This window comes from Uranotaenia lowii, chromosome 2, assembly GCF_029784155.1.
Source record: "Uranotaenia lowii strain MFRU-FL chromosome 2, ASM2978415v1, whole genome shotgun sequence".
NCBI lineage: Eukaryota > Metazoa > Arthropoda > Insecta > Diptera > Culicidae > Uranotaenia > Uranotaenia lowii.
The window spans coordinates 30,082,312-30,093,500 of NC_073692.1; the positions used below are offsets into that span (position 1 = coordinate 30,082,312).

The following is an 11,189-nucleotide window of genomic DNA, read 5'->3' on the forward strand; positions in this document are numbered from 1 at the left end:
TAGCCAAGATGCAATATCGAACGTTACTATTAATGTAATCAGAATAGAATGATACGGAAGATTCAGCGTACAGTATTAATTGGCTCATGCGGGAAGACTCTTATGAAAAAATATTTTGGACACAAAACAGAGGTTCATAAGACGGATCTTATGAAATTCACGGCGTGTTCGTAAATTTATTTTTTCTATTGAAGTGATTTTTTTATCGATGCTGGCGTTCGTAAATTCCAAACAAACGTATGCAAAAGCATATGGAAAGTGATTTGACATCTACCAAACAAATCAATCGATTGATGCATCACCCAAAAAAATCAATTTACGAACGCGCCGTCAGAATAGAATTTCTTCTGAGTGTAGTAAAAAAGTGTTATCTTCTTATCTTGTTCAGAATCAGATAAAGCAGAACAACTGGCAGCGCTTATTGAGTGGCCTTTTTAATCCAAAATCGAATCGCGATCAAATCAAAACAAACGGAACATTTTCTTTTCTTTAATTTAAAAATTTCATTTAAATTGCATTTAAAAGCCAAAGAAAAAAAAACTGCGTTTGAAAAAGATTTTATTTTACTTGTAATTCTGAAACTAGAAATCGAACGCGACAGGCTAGTAGTGTAATCGATGGAGTACTTGCCGCTGGAACTGCTGCAGAAAATTTTTGGATACTGTAGTCGCGACGCCTTGCTAGCCATCAGTTTGGTAAACCGACGCTGGACTGACGCGGTCGATCCTGTGCTAGCTGCTCGGTCCTGCCTGAAAGTCAGTTACTGCATAGAACAGAATGATCTATCCGTTCAGATCGACAAGGAGCTTTTGGCTAAATCCCAGCGCCGATACAGTTGCATCCGTGTCGGATGGGGTGATTCGGATAGCCGCCGGACAATTATGATTATCCAACAACTGCTAGATCTTTGTCAAGAACGATTTTCGTTGCAACGGCTATTCTTACGCGCTATTCCGAACGATACGTTGGAGAGGTTTTTCTCAAGAAGGTGATCATTGAAATATGCATGTTTTGTATACGGTTAAAACTAAAAGTTAATATTGCAGGCACAACTGGCTTCAAAACTTAACGGAATTATACGTTGAGCTAGGAAGTGCTCGCGGGGAGTCCAATGAAGATGCTATTTGTGAAATATTTTTACCGAGGCTCAAGAAACTCACCTGGATGGAAATTGAAACGCCTGATTTGGATGACCTGAATACTTGGCAGGACCCAATATCCAGTATATTTTTCGATGAGTGGTTTGCGTTTGCGGTGGATGCACCAGAGCTGGAACAAGTCTGCGTCCGAATCAACAGCAAACTAGTAAGGATTCCCCTCGAAAGTCGACAAGAAACTTCCGATGTGTGCTGCTTGTTTTTGCCAAGTTTGGAGCTGAAAATCTACGATAAGCTGAAAAGCATAGAAATAATTGGGCTCTATGAGCTAAACCAGTGCCACGTAGATAGTAGCGAGAGGCTTCTGCGACATATTCAAACGCTTTCTTTTACCAGGTGTCATAGTCATGTGATCCAACAAATTTGTTTAAAATGTCATAATCTTAAGGAACTGACCATCGACGAACCACAGGAGGGACTGTTGTCTTTTCAGGTGACGCCAACTCTTATGACTCTGGAAAAGTTTGCTTTTAAAAATATTTATCACTCTTTTCCACGGAACGACAATGCCTCATTCCCCAAACTCAAAACATTGATCCTTGTAGACATGTGCATCGGTCTGTTCTTGGGGAACGTGCCCATCGATGCTCCTGAGCTAGAAACTCTTATATTAACTCGTTCAAACTACGGTAAACTTCGAATCCAACACAAAGATCAAATCAGAACGCTGGCTATAAAGTTAGACACCAATAGAGGAGAAATTGCTCAGCCTCCGCCGAACATAACTGAATTACTGCTGCGGATTGGAAAGGACGACACTTCAGAGCAGGTTCGCGATTATTTACGTTTGTTTCCAAAGCTCAAACGACTTACTTTGACCGGAAATGGTAGAAAGATTTTAGATGGAATGTTCCTTAGAACCATGTTCCCTTATCTCGAACACTTCCATGGCCATCTATTGACGGTAGAGTTGGAAGATCTTCAGCAGATTGATAAATTGAAGGTAGAAATATTGATTTTCAATTCTGATCACTAATTTTGACGACATCCTTCCTTTGCAGTCAATTATTCTATCGGCATCGACATTAAAAATGAGTACGCAGATGCGCCATCTCACACTTACCGGTGTCGAATATTTCCGGGTAGACTCGTTGACCGTGGACGATCCCAGCGTGCGAGAGTTCCCCATCCAAATCAACAAACGACAAGTTCCGATTGAACTCTCAAGCCCTAACGGCGGTTGTTTGCGGTTCAGTTCGCTAAACTATCGGATGCAACTGGCGCCGGACTTCCAACACATCGTCGTCTGCCCCGATTCGGCGGCACTGTAGCAAACTTTCCAAACCATGGAAACGAACGACTGACCACGCTTTGCACTGCTGTGAGAGGCCTCCGTTTTGTGTGAGGCATTCTGTTCATCTGTACGCTAGAACCGGAGAGATTCTGTATTTTAAACTTTTTACCTAAGTGTATTATACATTTCGCTAAATAAACTTGTTATGTTGAATATTTTTGCATAAGATTTGCTAGTGTTCCATTTTGTTTGAAGCTCTTCAACCAGAGCTTTTTGTTTTTGGGCTGGATTCATTCTACATGCGTATAAATAACGAATTCAAAAATGAAATAAATAAGTAATTAACTTTTTTTTTTAAGAACATGTCTAGTTTAAAAAACGATGAAATTAGTAATAAATATCACTGGATGAAAATAATTCAATTTTTTGTATAAATAGTTTTGAAAATTGTATATTAAGGATTTTGAAGTAATGTAAATTAGTGTGTATTTAGAGGTAACTCGCGGAAATGCTTATAATTTCAGGGGAAGATGAGTGATTTATTTGGAAAAAAGGGGAAAAAGAGTGAATAACAAGGCGAACAAGGCACTCAAGAATAACTTGCTGAGAAAATCGAAAAATCGCCAAAATAAAATCTACCCTTTCTACAAAAATGATAAAAATTTCCACAAAAACCTGGTCAGTTATACGATGTTTTTGTACCGGTAAACGATCCAATCTGGTAAGTGCCATTTCAACGAAGTTTGTATAACATAAACCATTAACATGTGCCATTCTGTGCAGGTAGAATCACTGACAGCAACAATTGGCTTAGATCCAAAAATGCTCGCCGATGCGCTCGACGCCTCGCCTCAACTAAACCGATACACATCGGAACAATGGGTGAACACACACCACATACTGGACCAGGAGGGCATTGGGCCGTCGAATTTTCTCTCCATTGTGGTCCAACACCCTGACCTACTGGCTCGATCTTCCGATCGCTTGATGGCTAACCTCAACGGATGGCGTTCATGTCAGTTTGGGGACCAGCAGTTGCAAACCCTGTTCACGGCACATCCACAACTTTTGGACTTGGCCGACAGTAACCAATTGACCAAACGGGTATCGTTTCTTCATTCATACTTTGAAACAAGGAAGAATGTTTGGCGATTGTTTCTCAACTCGCCGGGGTTGGTCACGGACCGGCAGGACCAAATAAAATCTAAAATTGAATATCTCATCGACGAGATGCGAGTCGAAATACCGGAGATAGTAAAATCCTCTGCCTTAAACGTTGACCTGGAGGTGATCCGATGTAGGCACGTTTTCTTGGAACGATTGGGACTTTACAAGGCGCGCAGTTTGAAAGCTGATCCCGATACACCGAGCACAAATCCCAAGCTGCATCAAATCACCGACACTTCTGACAAGAGATTCGCTGTGAAGGTGGCCTACGTGACCCTGGAAGAGTACGAAGTTTTTGTAGAACTATTTCGAAGAGAGCAGGACCGCCGATCGGGGGCAGCTGCCGATAAAGACGATTCTGACGCTTCCGATGATGATGAAGATGAAGAAAAGCAATCGAAGTATCGGAAGTACTCCAAAAAAAGACGATAGTGTATTGCTTTTGTAATAAAATTTGTTTTATAGACAAATTTACGGTTGGCTATTATTTGGGGTGGTATATGGTTCGCACTTTAGTTCGATAGTACGCTACATTTTTCGTGAGGATAATCCTTTTCTCTATTGGCATTCTCTCTCGAGGCTTCCCTAATGTTTTGCTCCGCGGGGTTCCACAAGGTTGCTTTGAAAAAAAATTTGGGGTACACCTTTTGCACGTTTTCAAATCATGTACACAGTAAAGCATTCCGATACTCGTTTTAAATTTTCCGTAAAAACACGAATTTGTAGAAATTATTTCTTTACGACTTTCTGTGTGGTCTAAATTAGAGTTGTTGGGACTGCATTTTCTAGCGCCTCTTGGAAGATCTAGCAAGATACACTGATTGCTACACACTTTCCAGCTGTGAGTAGAATTCTTCGGATTACCTCTCATTGGGAGTTCTGACGCAGCTTTGAACATTTCGTTTAGTAAATCACATTTCTTCGTTGATCAACTGCGAAAACGTACACACTTTTTGACATTATATCAAGTTGATCTCGTACAGTTGAAAAAGCTGCTACATCATCTGGTGATACTATATAGGCCATATAGGCTTTCGGATACCAAAATGAACACGCAATGTATCATCAAACGGGATACTTTATGAATCAGCTGATTTGCATTTATTGCATAAACTTTGATGTTTCCGCGCCTGTTTTCGGTCGTGCGAAAGCGGATGTGTGGGCCATATCTTGGGGGCTTTCATCTTTACATCTTCTACTTTATTATATATGCTAGTACTCAAGCTATAGATCTAAGGGCTTCTTCATAATTTCATCCTTTCCCACCGAAAACGAGCATTCAACAGAAAGATTCAACTGCGCAGAGGCTGTTTCCCATCGCTCGATCCATCTATCAATAGTTAGAATATTATTGTTATAACGTTATTCAGTTTTTCTTCTATCCGCGTTTGACTCAGTTATAAATACATACATATATTTGATTATAATCGATAATAGTGTATATAATGTGTGTTCCCCCAACTCCACTTTATTTATTTTTTGTTCAGCGTAACATTCTGAAATCTTGATCACCAACTTCAGATTAAGCTTCTGTTATCTTGAAAATTTAGACATTCACAAAGCGCTTGCACTACTGCCAGTTAGCCTGCGAATCACCACGTTCTGGGGTAACGTTTCTTGATATTTTTCCATGCAAAAGCAACAATTTTATGATTAGAATGGATTGGTTAAAACAAAGAACTTTATCGTATGCTGTCGCATTCCGGTAGAAAATCATTTCAATGGTTAAAAGAGTAGAAAACGACTTTTTTTACAGTGGGTGTGTGTACTATTTACAAAGGATTGGTGATTATTTTGAACTCAAAAAGCAGCCGCTGAAAGCTAGATCGGCTAGGTTTCTGTTGCTCGAGATATTCGGGCAGATCGCTGCCGCGCCAAGTACAAACAGAAGAGGGGAATTGAATAGTTTGGTTCTCTGAATAAAATTGTATGTAGGAAAACTAAAAAAGTTTACCGTTGCTGCTGGTAGATTGGAATGTTCTGAGGCGAGCTCGAAGCGACGGTGTTGATGGAAAGCGGTGATCCGGGTGGTGGCCCAACTGACATCATGCCGTGGAGCATGGCTGCCGGATGATGATTTGGCGGCGGAAACGGTCCTCCCATGGTTCCCGGAGGCATCTGCATGTAGGGTGGAAAGGCACCAGGCGCCATTGGGGCTCCTGGATGATGATGAGGAAGGGGTGCAGTGGCTACTTGAACTTGCTGCTGAGCGCTAGGGGGTTGACCATTTGGTAATCCTGGACCGAAGCCGGAATAGTTAGCTTGAGGAATCGGTTGTTGTTGTGGTTGGGATAGTTGAGGCTGTTGATTTGGTAGTGGCCTTGATCCGATTTGATTAGAGGGTTGTGGGGGTTGTGGTTGCGGAGGAATGGCAGTAGAAGGTGCATTGCTAACCGGAGGAGGAGATGTTGGATTAGTAAAGTTTGGCTGCATATGGCTCATGGACATCATTGGATGCGGGGGTGCAGGATTTGAATGCTGTGGTGGCATAGCAATATTTGGCATAGATTGTTGTGCTTGCGGAGGAATTCCTGCATGCATTTGTGGTTGACCAGGGCCAACAGGAGCTGCACTTGTTGGTATCTGCTGTCCAGGTAGATTTGTCGGCGGTCCATTTTGAGAGATTGACGGAGGCATCGTTTGCTGAGGTGGAGGAAACTGTGGCACTGAATTGATGCTCATCTGGCCAATGTCGTGTCTAAGTTGTGGTAAGCTGTACGGAGGAAGAGTTCCTGGCATCCCTGGCATGCCAGGGAACATTCCTGTTGGCATGTTCTGAGCTCCATACATTCCTGGCATCTGATACATGCTGGGCATGGTAGATGGCCCGGGAAAGCCTGGCATACCGTAAGGACCTGCAGGACCCATCATCATGGATCTATCCGGCTCTCGCATCAAAGTGTGATACAAATTTATAGCTTCAACTAGATCGCTACTAAGCTGTGTCAGCTGAGCGTGCTTCCTATCCACACGTTCGAGTTCGGTATCAATTAGTGGGCCCATTTGGTTCACCACTTGTTCTAACCGCAACATTTCCTCGCTATCAGTCGACGGATCCTCAGGATCTGCTTCATGTAGCAGATGCAATAATCGATCAATCTTTTCTTCGTCAATATCGACGGTTTGATTTCCTGCTGAACCCTGCTTATCATCTTCGTTCGTAGGTTGCTCATCCGAAAACTGCACATTCTTTTTTGTTCCTTTTCCTCCAACAGCGCCGCTTGCCTCCGGTTCCGCATTTAGATCCGAAGAAACAAAGTTTGAGGGAAATAAACCTTCACCTCGTTGATTTTGACCTTTCCACCAATTTGGATCCCCGTCATCGAGTACAAATATTATTTCACCAGCTTGAAAAGTGAGCTCGTTGTCCTCGGCTGCTTCAAAATCATATAAAGCCCGTACCTTGCGTGGCTCAACGGCCGGAATACTTGTTAGCATGGCAGTCGGGTATAACGAACTCTAAAAAAATAAAATGAAAACAATCAATCTATCTTATTTAGAACTTATTTAAAATCAACCTACCGTTCCACCCGAGCTGCTTCCGCCAAACTGAGGCGACTGATTACTACTTGCGCCAGTACCGCTTCCTGATTTGGTTTCTTTCAGCGATAGCTCAATTGCTTTCGCAATATCGTCCTCTTCCTGTTGACTAGAGACCACATTGGGGTCCTTGCTGACCGGTGGCTCTCGCTTGGGTGTGGCCGAAGGTTCACTAAAGTCGTGTCCCTCGGAGCGCAATTTCTGATACAGCGATGGAATCAGATTTAGCTGCGGATCGCTCTTAAAATCGGATTCAGCCCATTTTTTCAGGCAAAGTCTCAGACGCTATCGAAAAAAATAAAATATTAGAATAGGAAAAATCCAAAAACATGATTTGACAAGGTAGAAAATAACACCCACCTTACTACAAGTGGCTTGACTTTTTTGCATAAGCTTTTTAAATTCGTTTTCGAATTCTCTTGAAGCCACCTCCAGATGGAACTGTTTCCCACAGTTACTAACGCAGGCATCCAAGAGCTGTCGAATAAATTATAAAATAAATGTGATAGCATTATTTAGAAAAAAAAACCCATTTCATGAAAAGTTACCGTTATTGCCTGCATCACCACGTGAGGATCGCTATGATTTAGCCGCTTAACGACGACTTTCAAACAGTCCTTTGGGTTCACAGCCCCATTTGTGACTTTGTCGCATACTTCCATTATGAGCCCCCATTTTTCTTGTGTATTGTTCGCGCTGGTTGCTTTTTCTAAAAAAAATTAAGAAAAATCGAATTTAACAAATCATTTCCACATACTTAATTGAATATGTATATGTATATAAATAAGTTGAGACGATTGGCACACTTTTTTTTTGTCTAGTTTCCGGAAGAAACAAACAAGTCATGAGACGAAAGGTCTACTGCCAAATTTTGTGTCAAACTTGAAATCAATTAAAATCATTTCTTAAGCAAAATGCATCGTAATCATTTAACTTCATTTTTTGTTCTCCCTCGTTTGCATAATGCTATGGATAGTACGATATGGAAATTGTTTAAATAAAGCGCTGAAAGTTGCGCTGCAACGTGCTAACTTAATTAATAAAACCAGCCATGAAAATCAATCAACGCGACTGGGACTGTCCATTGGAATCTTAATTTTTATTTTACTTCTACATGTATGAGGAAAAACAAGACATATGTAGCTGTAGAGAAAAAAGCATAAGTCTTGACCTCATCAGAATTTCAGAAGAAATCTCAAATTGATAAGAGAATGTTAATAGCTCAGAACCAATACAGTGCCTTGCAACGTATCGAAGCAAAATTCACCTTTTGTAATTGTACGGATTCCCTTTCTTGTTGTCTGGGAGCTGAGTTTTGATTGCTATTAGTCATCTATCTTTTTTTTTGCTTAGCTTGGGTAGATGTACTTTTTACGATGACGAAATGTGAGCGTAACTCTCTGCCGATAACAACTTACCGATGTCTGCTACCAGCGTCGAATTCGTTCCAAGGATTCCCATCGTCGTCGGTCAGTGTTCGACCTTCGAATCCACTTCCGGAAACTCTTCTGAGGTTTGCGTAGTTAGGAAATCTAATGACCGGATTCACTTACACCGTGACTAGTCTGGGAGGGCTCCTCCGCAGGCCAATATTCGGATCACTGGCCAACGCCAACAATTGAAACAGGAGGGTCTAGTGAAAGCAATTACCTACTGGTTCGACAATTTCACCTTCCCTTTTTTCCGAACTTGACGTTTCTGATATGACGGAGCTCTTTCTTTTCGCTGCTCCTGACTGGTTCGCCCCTTTGTTTTTTAAATTGTCGAATTTCTCCACTGAACACAGTTGTCCGGTAGTTTGCAACACATCAATCGGCGCCCCTCAAACTTGGCTACCGATTAAAACAAATTTTCTTCGATTTCGATTGGATTAAACACAGAAAATTTCGAAAATTAGAACAATAATTTGGATGATGAGTTTTCTTTTCTTTGCGCACCAACTAGAACACGGAGAAAAATAATACGACGACACGACAGTCTGGAAAAAGACAACCGCACCAGCAAAAAGAAGAGCAGGCGATGATGATCGAGTAAACAGCTCGAATCGAGTTGTTCGATTGTGACGTTTTCTTGTGTGATCGATATTTATCAGGGATGCAAAAATATCCATATCATAAAAATTCTTAACAATTTCTTAAAATTTGCATTGCTTTTTATTTGCAGAAAATTTGATATTTAAATCGACATTTTTCGAATTGAGGAGTTGGGTGCACGCTGTATGAAAAATTAAAAGGTATTGAAAAAAACGGTTGTATAATGTTTACGGAACACCATTTACAACTGCTATTTACCGGAAATTCATTAACCGGAATCAACCGTTTACCGGACTGTAATATTCCGAAAATCAATCATTTTCACCGAGTCATGCTTGACTACATTCAGAGCCAAAAAATCAAAGCAGTCAAATTTTCCTTCTTCAACCAAATCATACAAACAATCATGCATGACAACGACGCTTCCGTATTTGAAACACTTTTGCGATACATGATGAGGTAAAAAAGGACGCAGACTATCAGCAACGAACGTCTCGATGCTGATTTCCTTCCCTTGAAGACTTTCAACCATTAGGATCATAACTGATATGTATCAGTTCTGAGCGATCTATGTAGGCTATCAGATGATTTTTTATTTTTCGCTTTGCCTAGAAGGACAAAATCATGACTAGGTAACCGCAATGAACTGTATAGCATGTGCTACAGCTTTTTTGAACATGTGGTCCTGGTATTTATTCAGATTTTTCCTTTTGAAACATTAATGATCGTCTATCAATAACGAGCATTATCAACAATGATGCGAGGATAGAGGTTCGGGAATGATTGAGGGAGCGACGTTCAAAATGTATCACCAAGTATGTCGATTAGCCACGTGACGAATAGTAACGGTAGCCTCCGATCCATGTGGTTTATCTATAGGTGGGGACAATCAAAAACTTTAGTGTTAGTTCGTTGTATCCATACAGTTGTTTATGAACGATTGTGACGTAACACGACGCCGTCGCGGTGGCGAACGTTCAACGCACCAATGAAACCGTAGCAACGTCCCAGAATGTTTGTTATTGACGTTTCTATTACCGTATTTTTTTTCACCTGGAGGCAAACTAGAGGCAACCTAGGTTCGCTCTAACTGCTGTCATCGTGCTCATTTATTGCTCGAGAGGCAACCTAGGTTCGCTCGAAAAAGGGACGGAGTCGCCCTGAGAAAAAAGTCAGTTTTGCGAGAAGTTCACCAATACTCTCAACGTTGTTGTCAAAACATTAAACAGCTGTTTTTGGCTGAAAACAAAACAGTTGAAATAATGAACGGGCAAATGATTATTGCCGCGATTTTGAACCTCTCAGCCAAGCAAAATCGTACTATCTGCAGTCCAGTGCAATCCGGACACGAAAAACGGCAATCCGGATGTGAAGAACCGAATGAAGAAATCCAGAAGGGAGAACAAAATGACAGCTGCATGTAAACATTGCGCTCGTTCTCACGCACACCTACGTATGGAATAACTCGAAACCCGAAACTTGCTTTTTTATTCTGACGATTCCAGAGCCAAATCCGGAATCAAAAAAAAATACGCCATATGAAAGCTTGTTACTAAGTTTTCAAGATGCCGTCGTGTTGTGGAATGAGTAATCATTCTCGGTGCGTTTAAAATTTTAGTTTTCAATTTCATTTTTCGGGTTTTCGAAATAGTTTGGCGGATTCCGCTGCCAAAGGATTCGATTGCTCCCAAGTATTTTTCCGGCAAAAACTCGGCAACGGCAGCTTTTTGGTGCATCAAAAGTTCCTAGAAGAAGCTGGCGGAGCAGAATATGTTGGGGGACTTAAGAGGAATCCATTCGAAATTCGTATTAAAATATAAATCCCTAGTCAGTTTATTTTATCATTTTCATAAACAGCTTCTGTTTCAAAATTCCGAAAATGCCTATATAGAATGCAAAATGTAAGATCACTTTTTAAATAAAGTTTAGTGCCAGTTTGTCGAATTTCTAACAAAAATTTCATAATTGAACTTCTCAAAATGGACAAACGGTACGAGTTGTGTGAGTATTTGGAATCATTTGGAAATTATTTAATCGCTTTTACAAGGAAGGATAATA

The 11,189-nt window shown here is 41.0% G+C and overlaps 3 protein-coding genes across 4 annotated transcripts; 2 read left to right on the plus strand and 1 right to left on the minus strand.

Annotated features, from left to right (window-relative positions):
- Positions 1–241: 241 nt before the first annotated feature.
- Positions 242–2,692, plus strand: LOC129746298 (uncharacterized). Its single transcript, XM_055739896.1, has 3 exons — positions 242–988; positions 1,047–2,100; positions 2,159–2,692. Exons 1-3 carry the CDS (start codon positions 618–620, stop codon positions 2,426–2,428), a joined length of 1,695 nt encoding a protein of 564 aa, XP_055595871.1. The 5' UTR covers positions 242–617; the 3' UTR covers positions 2,429–2,692.
- A 274-nt stretch (positions 2,693–2,966) lies between these two features.
- Positions 2,967–4,016, plus strand: LOC129748074 (transcription termination factor 4, mitochondrial). Of its 2 annotated transcripts, none has more exons than XM_055742545.1 (2): positions 2,967–3,112; positions 3,175–4,016. In XM_055742545.1, exons 1-2 carry the CDS (start codon positions 3,044–3,046, stop codon positions 3,988–3,990), a joined length of 885 nt encoding a protein of 294 aa, XP_055598520.1. In that variant the 5' UTR covers positions 2,967–3,043; the 3' UTR covers positions 3,991–4,016. The 2 variants fall into 2 exon arrangements, with proteins under 2 accessions (XP_055598520.1, XP_055598521.1); XM_055742546.1 differs by having other exon boundaries at positions 2,982–3,112; positions 3,179–4,016.
- A 617-nt stretch (positions 4,017–4,633) lies between these two features.
- On the minus strand, positions 4,634–9,056 carry LOC129748036 (signal transducing adapter molecule 1). Its single transcript, XM_055742499.1, has 5 exons — positions 8,517–9,056; positions 7,647–7,807; positions 7,459–7,575; positions 7,081–7,383; positions 4,634–7,017 (listed from the first exon to the last, which is right to left on the minus strand). The coding sequence occupies exons 1-5, from the start codon at positions 8,557–8,559 to the stop codon at positions 5,509–5,511; spliced, it is 2,133 nt and encodes a 710-aa protein (XP_055598474.1). The 5' UTR covers positions 8,560–9,056; the 3' UTR covers positions 4,634–5,508.
- Between the last annotated feature and the right edge of the window lie 2,133 nt (positions 9,057–11,189).

Coding starts and splice junctions, on each gene's coding strand:
- LOC129746298 (XM_055739896.1), top strand. CDS start 618: ATGGAGTACTTGCCGCTGGAACTGCTGCAGAAAATTTTTGGATACTGT. Junction 989..1,046: donor GAGAGGTTTTTCTCAAGAAG/GTGATCATTGAA, acceptor TTAATATTGCAG/GCACAACTGGCTTCAAAACT. Junction 2,101..2,158: donor AGCAGATTGATAAATTGAAG/GTAGAAATATTG, acceptor CTTCCTTTGCAG/TCAATTATTCTATCGGCATC.
- LOC129748074 (XM_055742545.1), top strand. CDS start 3,044: ATGATAAAAATTTCCACAAAAACCTGGTCAGTTATACGATGTTTTTGT. Junction 3,113..3,174: donor CCGGTAAACGATCCAATCTG/GTAAGTGCCATT, acceptor CATTCTGTGCAG/GTAGAATCACTGACAGCAAC.
- LOC129748036 (XM_055742499.1), bottom strand. CDS start 8,559: ATGGGAATCCTTGGAACGAATTCGACGCTGGTAGCAGACATCG. Junction 7,808..8,516: donor GACGCTGGTAGCAGACATCG/GTAAGTTGTTAT, acceptor AATTTTTTTTAG/AAAAAGCAACCAGCGCGAAC. Junction 7,576..7,646: donor TGGTGATGCAGGCAATAACG/GTAACTTTTCAT, acceptor TTTATTCGACAG/CTCTTGGATGCCTGCGTTAG.